Source organism: Amblyomma mixtum, chromosome 1 (genome assembly GCF_055824585.1).
Source record: "Amblyomma mixtum isolate Tamu chromosome 1, ASM5582458v1, whole genome shotgun sequence".
Taxonomy (NCBI): domain Eukaryota; kingdom Metazoa; phylum Arthropoda; class Arachnida; order Ixodida; family Ixodidae; genus Amblyomma; species Amblyomma mixtum.
The window spans coordinates 236419102-236433842 of record NC_143012.1 but is presented as its reverse complement, the minus strand read 5'-3'; the positions used below and the strand labels follow the sequence as shown (position 1 = coordinate 236433842).

Genomic DNA, 14741 nt, shown 5'->3' with positions numbered 1-14741 from the left:
TTCCACACTGCAGTGAAACTCTTGTAGACAGGGCGGTCATAGCGCAGTTGCAATCAGGTACCGAGACTATATTTCTAAACAGTTTAATTTGCCTGGTCTCGAAATGCTTACGTAAATACGGGGCGCTACATATTAACGAACATCGCCGAGCACTCATGACAGACGGGCACACATTTCAAGCGCGAAGAGTTTTGCACATAGCTGTTTCTATAATGGCATACCATATTACGACGTGAGTGTATGGCGATATGGTGCTTTGCCATCCGCGGACAGCGGGGGTGATGTAATTATTTCACTCCAATTGCAGTTAATCCCTTTTTTTTTACTTCATCATTGCCCTACGCCCTCACTATCACTGGAATCAGTCAGTCAGACGGGCGGATGCTAAGAATCGAATGGAATGTTACGAAAGTAAACTCTGCGAAAAAACAGAGCGCAGTTGGACTGAATTGATGTCCTCGATATATAACGAATAGTTGTCCTAACAATTAGCGCGCCGTAAAATGCGGTCTCATTATTGTTGCTCTACACCTTCAAACATGATTACCAATCAAAATTCACTTTTAAAGTTGCACATGTTTAGTAAATTTTTTGACAGCAAAAGAAGTTAAAAGGGCTCAAATTTTTCGCTTAAACCTCAAGCGACAGTGTTGCACTCTTATTTTTTTTTTCACCTTGTTTTCTGCGCGCGCTACGTATAAGCGTGGGGTCTTGCTTACCGGTGGTGCTAATTGCGAAAAATTGAGCTTCTAGTTTTGCCATTTGCCTGCTGTACAAGAGTATTCATCACCGACATCACTGAATATAAAGTTTTCTCCAAAGCGCGAGTCAAACGACCATCAGAGTGCATGTCTGTTCTCTTCTGTCCCGTTTCTTTTGAGCTGTGTCGCTTCATAATGCACCACTCTCAGCAGGAAGGAATAAAAAGGAATTAAGCTCCCTTTATATAAAAGGCAGTGAGCTAGAGGACAGCTTACCTCCCTTCTTACTCCTTCCTGCTTAGAGTGATTTTGTAAAAAGGCGTAATGAGTTAGACAGGCAGAGCAGAACGGTGGGGCTAAAAACTAACATGCAGAAAACCAGAGTAATGTTCAACAGTCTAGCAAGAGAACATCAGTTCGCAATTGGTAGCGAGCTGCTGGAAGTAGTAAGGGAATACGTCTACTTAGGGCAGGTAGCGACAGCTGATACAGATCATGAGAGGGAAATAACAAGAAGAATAAGAATGGGGTGGAGCGCACATGGCAGGTTCTCTCAGATCATGAATGGCAGTTTACCAATATCCCTCAAAAGAAAAATATACAACTGGTGTTTCTTACCGGTACTCACCTATCGGTCAGAAACGTGGAGGCTAACAAAGAGGGGTCAGCTTAAGTTAAGGACAACGCAGCGAGCTATGGAAAGGAAAATTATAGGTGTAACGTTAAGAGAATCGGAAGAGGACGGAGTGGGTGAGGGAACAAACGCGAGTTAATGACATCCTGGTCGAAATCAAGAGGAAGAAATGAGCTTGGACAGGGCATGTAATGTGAAGGCAAGATAACCGGTGGTCTTTAAGGGTAACGGAGTGGGTTCCAAGAGAAGGAAAACGTAGCAGGGGGCGGCAGAAAGTTAGGTGGGCGGATGAGATTAAGAAGTTTGCGGGGATACGGTGGCCGCAACTGGCAGAGGAAAGGGTTAATTGGAGAGACATGGGAGAGGCCTTTGCCCTGCATGGAGTGGGCGTAGTCAGGCTGATGATGATGGTGATGATGTAAAGGACAGCTTACTGTTGTTTTACTTTTACACAGGCGTATTTGCGTTTAGGATGTGTTCAGTCACCAACTAACCCAACAATGTAACTTTCCACTTTTAAGCTGGCCGTTTTTAAACACGACAGAGCGATTTGTTCCTTGTGTGGCGTTTATTTATCTCCACCATCAAGAAACCAAACTGTTTGGCTTTCACGAGGCTTCCACCATCCCCAAACAAGCGCAAGTTTATCGTGAAATTTCTAAATAAGCGCTATTCTACCTAGGCTGACCCCAGGCGGAGTCCCCGTTAGTGCCTCCGTGTGGAATCACTTGAGCCGCCCCTAATATAGATCGCGAAATTCGCCCACACTGCGCAGTCTATACGTGCCGAAAAGAAATTTGTTCGCCCTCCAGGATTTCCACGAGTGCGTCCTATGCACGACTTTATGTTTGGATATCGTCTATAACAAAGGAAGAGGTCTTGTGTAAATGCCGAAACACAATATTTCACTCCGGGAACGAGTCAGAAGAATAAATCTCGACTGCAAAAAGAATTATTCACCGGAGCCGATCACGAAGTGAATTAAATTCGATTATCTCTCCAGCGTGCGTAAAGTTTAAATGGCGCTTCAGTACGAGCCACTGCAGCGTTTGAGCGGCTATGACGTTCTCCTACTGAACGTAAATGTCTCGGGTTCAATCTCAACCGCTGTGCTAGAATTCAGTGTGCATGAAACGCAGAAATGCCCTTGCAGTGAGATTTCGGTGTGTGTAAAAGAATACCTGGCAGTCGAGACAAATCCCGTGCCGTCTACTCCAGCGTCTTTCATTTCCGCATGTAAAACTCAAATTTGTTATTATCCTATCACGTGCGTCAATAAATTATGCAAGTTGGTAATCTGTTTATAAGCTCTTTGTTTCGGGTAATGCAACCGGTATGCAGTAAGTGGGTAAACATTTTTTTTTTGTTTTGTGTTCACCATCAGTTCACTATTTGCACTTCCTTATGTCGCGGCCTTTAAGACCTAAAACGCGGTAAGATTAGGTAGAGCTACCGTACTACAATCTCCCCTCCCCCACAAATATTTGTGCTTCAAATAGTGTATTTAAATGCCCGATCGTTCGCTATTAAACTCTCTGCTTCGACAGCCCCCGTGAACCATCGCAGACGTTTGAACAAGCTACACACACGCACGCAAAAACGGAAAAATGGTCCACTCACGTCGATCGCCATGCTTGAAGTTGTTCCTGGCTCCGTTCTCCATCGCTCCAATCGCCAGCCCTTCTTTCGAGGTGACCGCCACCGTCATTGCGCCGCTGCCGCTGGGAGAGCAGACGATGTTGTCACTTGGCGTCTGCTCCGGCTCGCCCCTACCAGCAGACGACAAAGGCATCGTTCTTTTGAGTTCAGGTCGATGTCGATCTCGACGACTAATACGTAAAATCTAGTTATCAGACTCGCATCCACTCTCTTACTCCCGTTTACCACCGACACAACAAATACAGCCCTCTGAGAGCAACGACTACGATAGAATGGAGCCGTAATTCGCTGCGGTGCATAACCGAACGTATAAGTGGTAACGCGATCGGAGCAGACGATGCGTAACGGTTGGTGGCCGACCGACGAATGCGACTCATCCGTTCGACATACTCGCACTGAGAACGTTGGCGCAACTGAGCCTATAGCTGCCCCCCGCGTCGCACATATTTTTTTCCGTGCCTGCCATGACGCATGGAGCCCCCTTATAGCGCTTCGTGCAGTGCGGAACACCTGCTAGGATACCGCGAGCCTCCACACTGTTAACTACGCTCACATAGTATGGGGGAGAGGCATAAATAAAAGAAGCACAAACCAGGAGCTCGCATCCGGACGATTTCCTCCAAAACAGCTGTCGGCGGCATTAAAATGCACGTGCTTACGTTCGAAGCCAGACAAGATCGAATGTTTTGTTACAGTTCATTTCGTCGCCATTTCAACGCTGTGAGCAATGCCCGAGCTGAACTTCCGGACCACTGGTACTCGTGCACTTCGTGCGAGCTTGTTTCCTTCAGCAAGACGTGACGCGTCACGAGGCAGCATCAGAGTACGTACTATGAGCGTGAAATTAAACAAAAAAGCTAAAACTGAAATGCGAACACAAAACAAAGAAAAAACACAAAACATTAACAGGTCAAGCAAGAATACATGCTGTGTTCATTAACACTTACGAAGAGCTGCTTTCGCGCTTTCGAAGTGTATATCAGTTGCACTAGTATTTAGTTCGCTCAAGAGTAAGATTTACTTCTCTTGCTGTTCATGCTTCAACAGTACTATTCGCACTCATTTGGAGTTGCTTGATAGCCCAGACACATAGCTGGCATTCATTTTCGACCTAGCTTTTGTATGAGTCACGTTCAATAGCTCACACAATTGCTGACAACCAGACGCGCAGCTGTCGCTAACAATGTGAGGAAGAACACATTCCTTTTCGCTTCGCAAGCATTCTGCACCCACGCTATGCTTCGCTCGGGATGTTGTTTCACGAGGGATGGAGCATACCTTCATCGTGACTGCAAGGTACACCGAATACCTCACAACCACAGTCACTCCGTTGCGACAGCACTTTCATGTAGCGTCATCAAAATTGCACTCTAACTGCCTGCGTTCACGTGGCCGCTGAAGCATCTCCTGCATCGCGATTTCGCGCTTGAATGCTTGAAGATTGCCAGAGCGGGCCGGGAAGAGTATGGGACGTGTAACCATTCACCTTTCCTCTAACTTCGTTCTTAATATAGCCAGGTCTCAAGCCGTCATCATCTAGGCAAAAATTTACGCAGAAGCCACTGGTAAAGCCAGCCACGCCACGAGACAACCCTTGCTAAAGTTTCTCTAGGCAATCAATAGACTGTCCATAGACTGTTGTCTGCAAAGTTTATAGACTGTCCATAGACAAATCCTAAATAACTTCCTATAAGCAATACAAATCCTATTTACAGTCTTTAGATTTATGGCCATACACTTTTAGTAGACTTTTGTCTATAAACAATCTTTAAACTATGAATGGACAAAAAAATTCTATAGAAAGACAACAGAGTCAATAAGAAGTCTATAGACAGTCTATAGACCATTTTTATAAGGGATTAAGCCCCGCTCACTGAAGACAGATCACTTTTCGGGCGTGCAAGGAAATCCACAGCTTTCCCACATTACCAGCAGACGGCCTAAATGCAGAAAAACCTTTGTGTAGTACAACTTGAGTCTTGAGCTCGCCAAACAGTCTCCGCAGGACTAAGTACGCAGACATCGGTAGTGATGTTCCGTACTCGCTTAGCACTCAGTTTTGTACTCGCTATTGTAAATTTTTTGGCGAAAAAACATTCGACGCTAGAAATGAGAGCTCCGCACTGAACCCATTAATAATATCATATTTCAACGGGAACCAGGACAGACGTTCTGGAAATATTTTTATTACGTCCGCTTCGTTTTGCTGTTTACAGCTTAAGTCTTCTGATACGATGAAAGTGATGCGCCTCATCGTTCGTGCACGTTTGCTGTGTACTAAAGCTATAGCGGCGAGCTCAACTCCTGTCCTGCATTGCTTCATCTACTCCGTCGTCCCTCTGCGGTCTTTATTAATGGGAGAACAATTAAATGGCTCTGCCGCGTCAGCGGAAAGTGTCCGCAAATTTTGTCCACACGATTACGTCGTTCTCTGAAGATAGATGTGTGAAAGTGTGTATGTGACAGATAGTGCATGATAAAAAGTTGCCATGGGAAAAATTTGGTTGATGAGGTGTAATTAACTAATGAAACGCGAACCAACCAACCAAAAAATGCGAAAAAGTACACTTAGACGTCAAAATAGCCGTGGATGTCGATATAGTACATGGACGTCAGAACAGCCACGAACGTCGATATAGCATCTGGATATTTTGTTTTCGCATTGCTCCAATGCGGGTCACCGCAGTGATCTCAAAGTTTTTTCTGCCGCGAACGTGACGCAACTCTCCTCGTCGACTGTTTTGCTTTAGTTAACTGATTTGGGAAGCTCTTTTTATAATCCTTCGATTGTGCCGTGCCAATGGTGCTCGGTTCGTAGCGTTGTCAGGCGTTCTGAGTTAAGTGGTCGTGTTACAGCGTGAAGCATAAAATTCAGGGGGGCACTTTGTTGGCCTAAAGTGCGGTGAGGCGAAAGCCTTAAGCATGGTGTAGCTGCTTGTGTCACTGATGTTTGGTTAAGATGGTAAGCTTCGCCTCTAAGAGTGGAACGCGACAGCATCTTGCAATGCTGCCAGAAAGTCTACAGAACGCCATCACCCGTTCTGCTCTACGCCTTGCTCGTCAGTAAATTGGTCTTTGAGGAAAGGAAATTATCTCTATCGCATATCTCGGTGGACACCTGAACCTCGCCGTAAGGGAAGGGAGGAAGAGGGGAGTGAATGAAGGCACCGTATTCACTAGACGCGCCTTCGTTCATTCCAAACTATCGAACTGGCATGTCCAAATACCTAGGTGTACCTCTTGACAAGTATCGAGATAACGATGACTTTTGGAAGGAGAAAATTCAAGAACTCTCCACGCGTGCACAGAAATGGTCGGGAAAGGAACTGTCTGTATTCACGCGCGCAAACATATGCAATGTATATCTGGTTTCAAAAGTGTGCTATTTGTTGCAGGTCCTTTCATGCTCTAGACTTAGCATTCAAAAGTTTCATCGTCTCTTCGCAGTTTTTGTTTGGCAGTCCTCATGGGAGAGGACTAAACGTGATAATTTATTTCTGCGTTTGAGAAAAGGGGGTCTTTCCTTGCCACACTTGTACCTGAGGCAGGTGGTGTCAAGATTTCTGTTTCTTCGAGATCAACGCGACCCTTTTCTGCGGACGTTTATTCAAGTGAGGCTTTCTTCGGCTTTGCCAAACTATGTTATTTCCAGTGTGGACGGGATGAGATACAGTGCAAGTAGGTTTTTGAAAGAAGTGGTCTTTGCTTTCCGGTTTCTTAATGCGCGCTTCAGTTTGGAATATCTTTCTAATGTCACGCGTAAGAAATTGTTAAAAGATTTGCTGGACTCTGTCTTCCCGGAGCCAATCTATCGATCTCTGTATAGTGGAGGTCAAGGATGAAATGTTTTAAAAAGAGTACGAAAAATGGTGGTGCCAGCGGGTGTGAAGACGTTTTTCTTCAAGTTACACACTGGGACGTTGCCGGTTAAAACATGGATGGAGGAGAAGGGATTGTTTCTACCATGGGGTGCTGACTGCTCGTTGTGTCACAAACCAGAGTCAATAGAACACGTCTTTATTGATTGCTGGGATGCGCTGCTCTTTTGGGACATGCTCCAGCGTACAATAAAGAAAGACTTACCCTTGACGCCGTATGGGATACGATTCCTGGACGTTAAGCCGGATCTTTATAAGTATGGTGTAATTTCCTGCTTGGCCTGCCCAGTATTTGGCGAAGCAGGATGGCTGTACGACACTGTGATGAAGATGCGCGTTCTGTCCGCGATTACTTCAAAGAAAACATATTTAAGCTCCGTGAAGTGTACAAGGAGTAGAATGGAAAGTTGGGCGAGTTGGTATACGTTCATTTTGGGTGGAAAAAACAGCGCTCGTCCGTGTGGTTTCCTTCATCTTTGTCTTCCGTCCCTTTCGCGCTGTTTTTTCCACCCAAAATGTACAAGGAGCTATGTTTTGGAGATGAAGTTATCGAGTTGATGGGAGAGTTGTGTTCCCTGAAACAGTTTTGATTTTCTCACGCGAGTGAAACACATGTCCGCTCTTGATGTCTGAGAGTCCAGCGCAGAAAATCTGTTTATGGTCTGTTGTAATCTGTCAAAACAGGCAATAAAGACAAAAAAAAAGAACTGGCATGGTTGAGTGGTTATCGTGCTCGTCTCGCACTCCGAAGACCCTGGTTCGATTCCCCAACTGGACCAATTGCCTACTCGGTTTTATTTATTTATCTCGTCTGACTAGGAAGGTTAATTAGGCTAATTGGTTAATTAACTAACTAACTAAAGTCAGTAGCCCTTACTTGGAGCATCACTATAACATGGTTACTAGCCAAAGTACAATCGGCCCCGTTTGAAATTCGCGCACTGTGATGTCACGACCGTTTCGACCAATTGAAAAGCGTGACATTTCTGTCGACAACCCCTGCTTACAACGATGAGGCATTAAAGGCTTCCGCCTTAATATGCTGTTTGGAAAATCTGGCTTAGAACTAACGCTGACCGGTAAGAGCGACGGGTCAGAGGTGTCAGAGTCAAGGTGCCAGGCAACACCGAACAAATTTGAGCGTCATGCTCTCGGTTAGCTGCGACAGCTGTAACTCCCAGAGCTTTGCACAGTACTGTTGAATGATACACTAGCATCCGAAAAATAACTTTACCAAATAATTTAAAACGGCAAGACTGTAGTCTATAATTCAAGATTGCAAGATAGCGAAGTTGCGTAATGACCCACTACCAGCAGAAGGTCAGTGAGAGAACAATAAGCGATAACGAATGATAACGGAAAAGGGACCTTGAAAATACAAAAAAGATGAAGGCTGAAGTTGTTCGCTTATCGCTCATGTTTTAAGGGAACAAGCGTAGGCCTTCACGAAAGGACAGGACGCAGTCGGTATTCGTAGTTCAATGACATTATGGGATGGCAATAAGGAGCCCATTGAGGCCTTCTCCTGGCATTGTTGTTGTGTCACTGTCACCCTCGGTGAGGTGCATGGCGGCTCCTGTGGCAAAGATTGTGGGACCCAGAATTTTTGCACTAGTGGGGGGCTCATTGTGTTCGAATAAGATCTAGCACGCAGTTGCTAACGGCAGCAAACCGTCAACAAACACATGCAAGTGTTTCTATGGAAGCGGGTCACACTATTGGTGTCTATGGCATGCATGTCTATGGGGAGTGGCTATGCTATCGCTTTGCCACAAGTAATCAGCGACTAATTCTTCCCCTTTGGGGGTGACCTTGATCCGCATCAGGTTACATAAATTAGGTTGGGAAGATGAAAAAGAAATAAAAATAATGCTGCCCAGCCCGCACCGCCTACGGGCTAGCATCATGTCACAAAAAATATTTGGGACTAAAAAGAAAATTTAAGGAAAAAGGATCCTGGCCAGTTAGCATATTACATATGCTAGAAAGGTCTTTAAAAAGAAAGAAAAATAAAAGTGCCCCACATAATGTTGCAAAAATCATTGTGGGACTGTAAAAGAATAAAAATAAAGTGACCCTGCCCGGTACAGCATAATGTTACAGAGGTTAGATTGGGCTAAAGAAAAACAATTACAAAGAATAGGTTGGGGCAACCGAAAAGGAAATAAAAATAATAAACAATTACAGTGAGAATCCATGCAAATTCAAGCGGCAGAATTTGCTGTTGAATGCGTTTTTTATTTACCATAATCATTATCACCATCACCACCGCCACCGGCGTCGCTACCTACAGCACCACTACCCAGGGCTCACGAATTACACCAGTTGCGAAAACTCAATTGGACCTGTGTATCAAAATATGGAGCATTGATTGGGCCAAAACTTAGGGTTTAGCAGACTGTCACGCCGCATACGGCGTTCGGACGAACTGCTCAATGCTGTTGAAAACGTTAAGATTGCAGGGAGACAAAAGTTGGAAAGAGCCATCAATAGCTGGCTGCCTAGCTTGTAGAGGGCGCCGTTGTCTGTAAATTTCAGCAGAATGGCCCCGAGGAACAGCCTGGTTTCGAAGCTGCTATATCAGAGAACACTGACCACTGATGGTTACGGTGTATACACCATAACCATCAGTTGGGCTGGGTCCACAGGAGAACAAAGGCAACTCTCATTGAACACCTCTAATTAACCATTCTTTGAGTGCTGCGTGCACATTTTCCCCGTATTTTCCGAGCCAGTCGATTCATTTGACACAGGCCGCTTTTGACTGCGTTTTTCTGCTGTTCGTGTCTGCTCTAGCGCCCTTTTGGACCATGTCAGTTCCACATATGTGACGTCCTGACCACGTGCCGCCCATTTTCATGTCTTCTTTTTGCACCCCTTGTCTCAATTAAAATTCCTCATTACGGCAAAGAGCACCACTGCACGCGGCTTGTCGCTTTTATTCTTGTTTCAAATAAAATTCTTGAAAAAGTCGGCAGTGCGAACTACGTATAAACGAAGCCAAGGCTGACCACAATGCAGGTCACACCGCTACATTACAAAGCACGCATGGCAAGGACGCCGCACTGCTGCGGTCTGAAACGCTTGGTTGGAATACGTTTTACGCTAAGATGCCTTTGGAAATATAGCATTTTCGGAGAATATGTCTCATAAATGCCAGCTTTGTCATATTAAGTGCCAGTTAATTTAACAGCAGTCATGTGGTTTCTCATTGTTACTGCTGATAGTAAATAGGCAGTGTTATAGTTTATTTTTTGCGGGACAAAAAGAAACGGAAGACAAAAACAGGTGCCGGCAGAAACTGCCTCATGTTTGCCGGGCCCATTAATGGCGGCCAGCGAAAACAAAAGGGATATAATAGAGAGCGGGAAGCGAGAAGACGGTATAAAAGGCAGGAAGCTATAGGAGAAAAACAATGATACGAAGTAGTAGAACGTGTTTACAAGCAACATGGGCAAGTACAAGGAAATACCATTTGAACGATCGTCACTTAAGAGCACTTTTCAGACTAACCTACTTTGCAAAATATCCCACCTAAGCCGCAATCCAATTCATGGGACTTTTAAGTTAAACGGAGTTCGGAACACTGGAACTTTCAATTCACTGAACGTTTTGAACAGTGTTAGAGCACTGCTACTGGATATAAATGCATCGTCTTGTGAGACACACAGCTATTTATCTCCGAGAACTTAAGATTGAAGTTTCAAAGTTTCGCACCTTCCTAAACTTGGGGATGCCATTTACCTGTGTTTTGTTTGTAAGGTGACACGGCTGGCATTTATAGCCTGAGCAGTCGCAGTAGCTAAAATAACGCGAGAATTGAAGTAAGTGATGTACTAATGTATCAGAAGAAGTTGAAATCATTTGCGGCTCAGCAGAAATTTGTACGTGTAAGAACAAATGCTTAAAAACTTTACATGAACACGCCCAGTCCACGACAGTGGCGAAACTGAATGTCAAAGTTTAGCATGAAATTACTGCACGCTATCAAAGTACACATTGTATTCTTGGAGTTTACAGCTCTGGAAAACAAATGCCTTCAGGAACCATTGAAATGTTTAATATTTACTTCGTCCGATCAAAATAAGCCTCGTTGTACTCATTTCAGTTGCGCGAACTTTCACTAAAGCGAACATTCATGCACAGTCTTCTGCAAGTCGCCTAAGTGGTATTTTACTACTCATACACGAGCCCGCACTGAATAAAAAGTGAAGTACACGCTTATCAGATGTCATGTCACGTACTTATGCACGAGAACTCACTCTGAAATTATAGTCAAACGCAACCACAAGCCATTTAGTGGCTCGCTGTTGCGGAGAAGTAATATGAAAAGAAACGTTGATTAGAGGAGAAATAGTTTTAAATTAAATTTTATGAAATGCGATTATCATCAGTTCTAAGCAGAACAATATTTTATATTTACTGCCTCTTAAAGAACTGCAGGCTTTTTCTCCAACGTGGCTGTCGTTATGAGTAGATTATTAACGCTCTAACGCTGATGCATGTTAGTATATTGTGATGTGCTTATACCTCATTCCGCTAAAGAAATTGGTTTATTGGTTTATTGGGGTTTAACATCCTAAAGCGACTCAGGCTATGAGGGACGCCGTAGTGAAGGGCTCCGGAAATTTCAATCACCTGGGTTTTTTTAAAGTGCACTGACATCGCACAGTACAAGGGGCTATAGAATTGTGCCTCCATCGAAATTCGGCCGCCGCGGCCGGGATCGAACCCGCGTCTTTCGGGCCAGCAGCCGAGCGCCGTAACCATTGAGCCACCGCGGCGGGGCCGCGAAAGAAATGAATCGCGACCTGGCTTTATTGCTCCTAATATTGCTGTGGTACTATAGTCTATGTATACATGCTGTTAGACATGCTCGAGTTCCGAGAAAGTATACGTAACCATATCATACCACGCCACTAGACTTTGTAACTCGAAAATGGACGAAGTAAATAAGCCGCATTATCATGACCTTGAAAAAGAAACAAGCTAAGTCCACTGTTCATAGCCTTTCGAAACTATTAGTGAATCAATTAGCGACATTTTCGTTCCGCAGAATGGCTCGCAGCAGGTTTCACGCGTGTCTGTAGTATTTATAGGCTGCGAGGAGCAGGCTTATATTACTGGCCGGTTGAAGAAAATGTCCATACATATTCCCGAAAGCTGCAGCAACTTCTAACTGCAGAGCGTCGTTATTAAAAAACATTTTAACAGGCTGTCCATTCTCCATATACTGTCTAAATATTTTTGAGCCTAAATTGGTGTATTGGTTTATTGGGGTTTAACGTCCCGAAGCAACTCATGCTATGAGGGACGCCGTAGTGAAGGGCTCCAGAAACTTCGACCACTTGAGCCTAGAACGCACACACAAGCTGTAAAGCTTGGCTGTATTTTGCTTTACTGTGTTGTACGGGTACTGAATGCGCTCACTAATGTTTAGCTTAATGTCTTTAGTTTAACGTCAAGTGGTATGTTTTCACTTTTGTTCGAGTCCCTTTCCGCCTCGACGGAATAAAGTTCAATTTCAACTTCAATAAAGGAGCATATAAATAGGGCCCTCTGTTTTCTAGTTTTCTCTTTTTTTTAGAATACGAGCGTTAAAAATCAGCCACTAATGTACTTCAAATTCGGGTACAAAATAGAGCTTTACAACAAAAAGTTGCATAATACGAGTTTTTTGGGGTGATTCCAAAGTAAACGAGTGGATCAGTTGGTTCAATATTTGGTCGAGTGGGAACAGTGCTACACAGAGGGATGAAGGCGAGGTCGAGACAAACACAAAATGCTTAACCAACCAGCACAACCGTCCACGTTACATCGCCCTTGTGTTTGTCTCGTTCTCGCCTTCGTCCTGCTGTGTAGCGCTGTTCCCACTCGACAGAATGATCCTTTCTAACGAATATTGCCGGCGATTGATGTTAGTTTCTGTTTCACGAGATATAAAATGCTCGGTTCATTTTTTCGCTGATCATTCTCTTAACGGCAGTTTGCACAGTAAAAGTACGCACCTAGTAAGTCATTTCTTATTAAAGTTATTCAGTCGCATACAATACCGTCGCCATATGACACACATCTCCGTCGGTGCTAGGCATACCAACTTTTGTGCACTGCGAGAAAACGGACTCAGGAACACAGCTGCTATCAATAACTTAGAATACTTGGACGAGGACCAGTACCAACAGGGTATGTAGCGTTTGCTACAATAACCTCACTACGACGTCTGTTCAGCACCTGTGTTGACATCTCTAGTTTCTAGGATGTAATTTTCGATATACTCCTGACGATAACCCATGTCATGGACAGAACGCGTTAAAAAAGGTTGAAAATCATCAGCAAAGAACTCGAAAAACCGGTTTAGAATAAGTAAACGAGTTCATGTTTACGTTCGGGTGCGTCCGCTTTGCTCATTGGAATGCTACGTTTAGTTGAATGTGCATTTTCTGGTATAAAAAATAGGTTTAATCCGAATTTCCAGAAAAAGTTTCAGCGCGTAAGAGGCGGGTAAAACCGGATTTAACCCGATTCTTGCCAGGTTCTACAAGTACCTCTGTGAATGAGTCCCGAAAATTCTTCAGTTGCATATTATTTACCAATAAGCATTGCAAGCCCGAGACCATGGCGACTACAATGCAGATGCCAGCGAGTTCCAGTTACACAACAAGTGCCGATCAACGTAAGTGCCCGTGTGACCTAATGTGACCGAAAGTCGATGAGTGTAGACTGAATCAACTTGTTCTTCTCACCAACTTTTCCGAGATGCGCCGCAGACTCGGAACTTCTTTTGATGTACAGTGTGACAACCGCAAGTCACTGCTAAGAAGGTATCATCACCTTTCTAAACCCTTCGCAAGAAATGGCTGACGCATTTCGTTGTTTAGAATTAGTAAGTGAACGCTCACCTCTCTTATTCGCCTGCCCCTCGGCACCCGTCAGTCGATCAAGTCACGAAGGCAGCCCTCTCGTCTCTCATGTCGCTGTCGCGCGCATTACTTTTACACACTCCCACTATAACTCTGCACTGGCGTCCTGCGCCGACCACTAGCAGACATCCAAGGCTAGAACTTGGAGCTGGCTTGGCGGTCACCGCGAGCTGATGATGCGCAGCTGACTGTGAAAGCACTCTGGCCCAGACTCTTCGGGGGACAGCAGTAACAGCAAAGCGAAACGCAGCGCCCCAGAATATATGGGTGAATGTCGGAAGGGAAAAGGGCGGCATTGTCGCGGCTGCACGCGCGCAACCGGCGCAGCGAAACAAAGCCAACCCGATGACTGACCTGGACAGCAAAAACAGCTGTTCGGAGCTGCCTGTGTGCGTCATGTGGCTCTGAGATGCACCCGATGTGAGCGTCAGCGCTTTCGCAGCGCCAAGAGAACAGCTGGAACCCCTGAAATCACCCAGAATGGGTGATTTCAAGGTGTGAGTGACTACATACAGGGGTTCCATCATGACGGATCTTCACGACTCTTTTTATTCCTCTTCTAAGCTCACCCGATAAGATGGAGAGCAAGTCGCTGTTGTGCCAGGAGAGACTCGTCAGAAACACATGTGCCGTAGAAGGTATCATGTAAGTGGGAGTACGTAGGGCTTGGTTAAAGGAGCGCAAAAACAAATACAAATAGCTTTATTTCAACATCTGAGTTGTTAGGAGCGTACCCACAAAACCTATGACTGGCTTGACAGAGGGTACGCCTTTATACACCTAAAAAGCAACAGCAACGAGCACGTATAGAATACGATCAACAACAAAGAAACCATTTCACACAGCTAGAGATGTCCCTGCAATTACTAACAAGGCATGACGACAACAAAAGCCATAACGGTGAACATAACATGAAAAAATAAACAAACACTGCAGCTGCAAAAACAAG

General features: G+C 44.8%; 1 protein-coding gene across 5 annotated transcripts in view; it reads right to left on the bottom strand.

The window, feature by feature from the left end:
* LOC149371278 (sialin-like) overlaps nt 1–14741 on the bottom strand; it is an 82023-nt gene that overhangs the window by 43312 nt on the left and 23970 nt on the right. The window contains exons 1-2 of one of the 5 annotated variants that reach the window (XM_089564967.1): nt 13772–13899; nt 2956–3104 (exon numbers count right to left, since the gene is read on the bottom strand). In XM_089564967.1, coding sequence (XP_089421093.1) covers nt 2956–3043 — 88 coding nt within the window. In that variant the 5' untranslated portion in view covers nt 3044–3104; nt 13772–13899. Of the gene's footprint in view, nt 1–2955; nt 3521–3941; nt 3962–13771; nt 13900–14741 lie in introns of those variants that run through there. The other 4 variants (XM_089564973.1, XM_089564961.1, XM_089564956.1 and 1 more) reach the window with 4 other exon arrangements.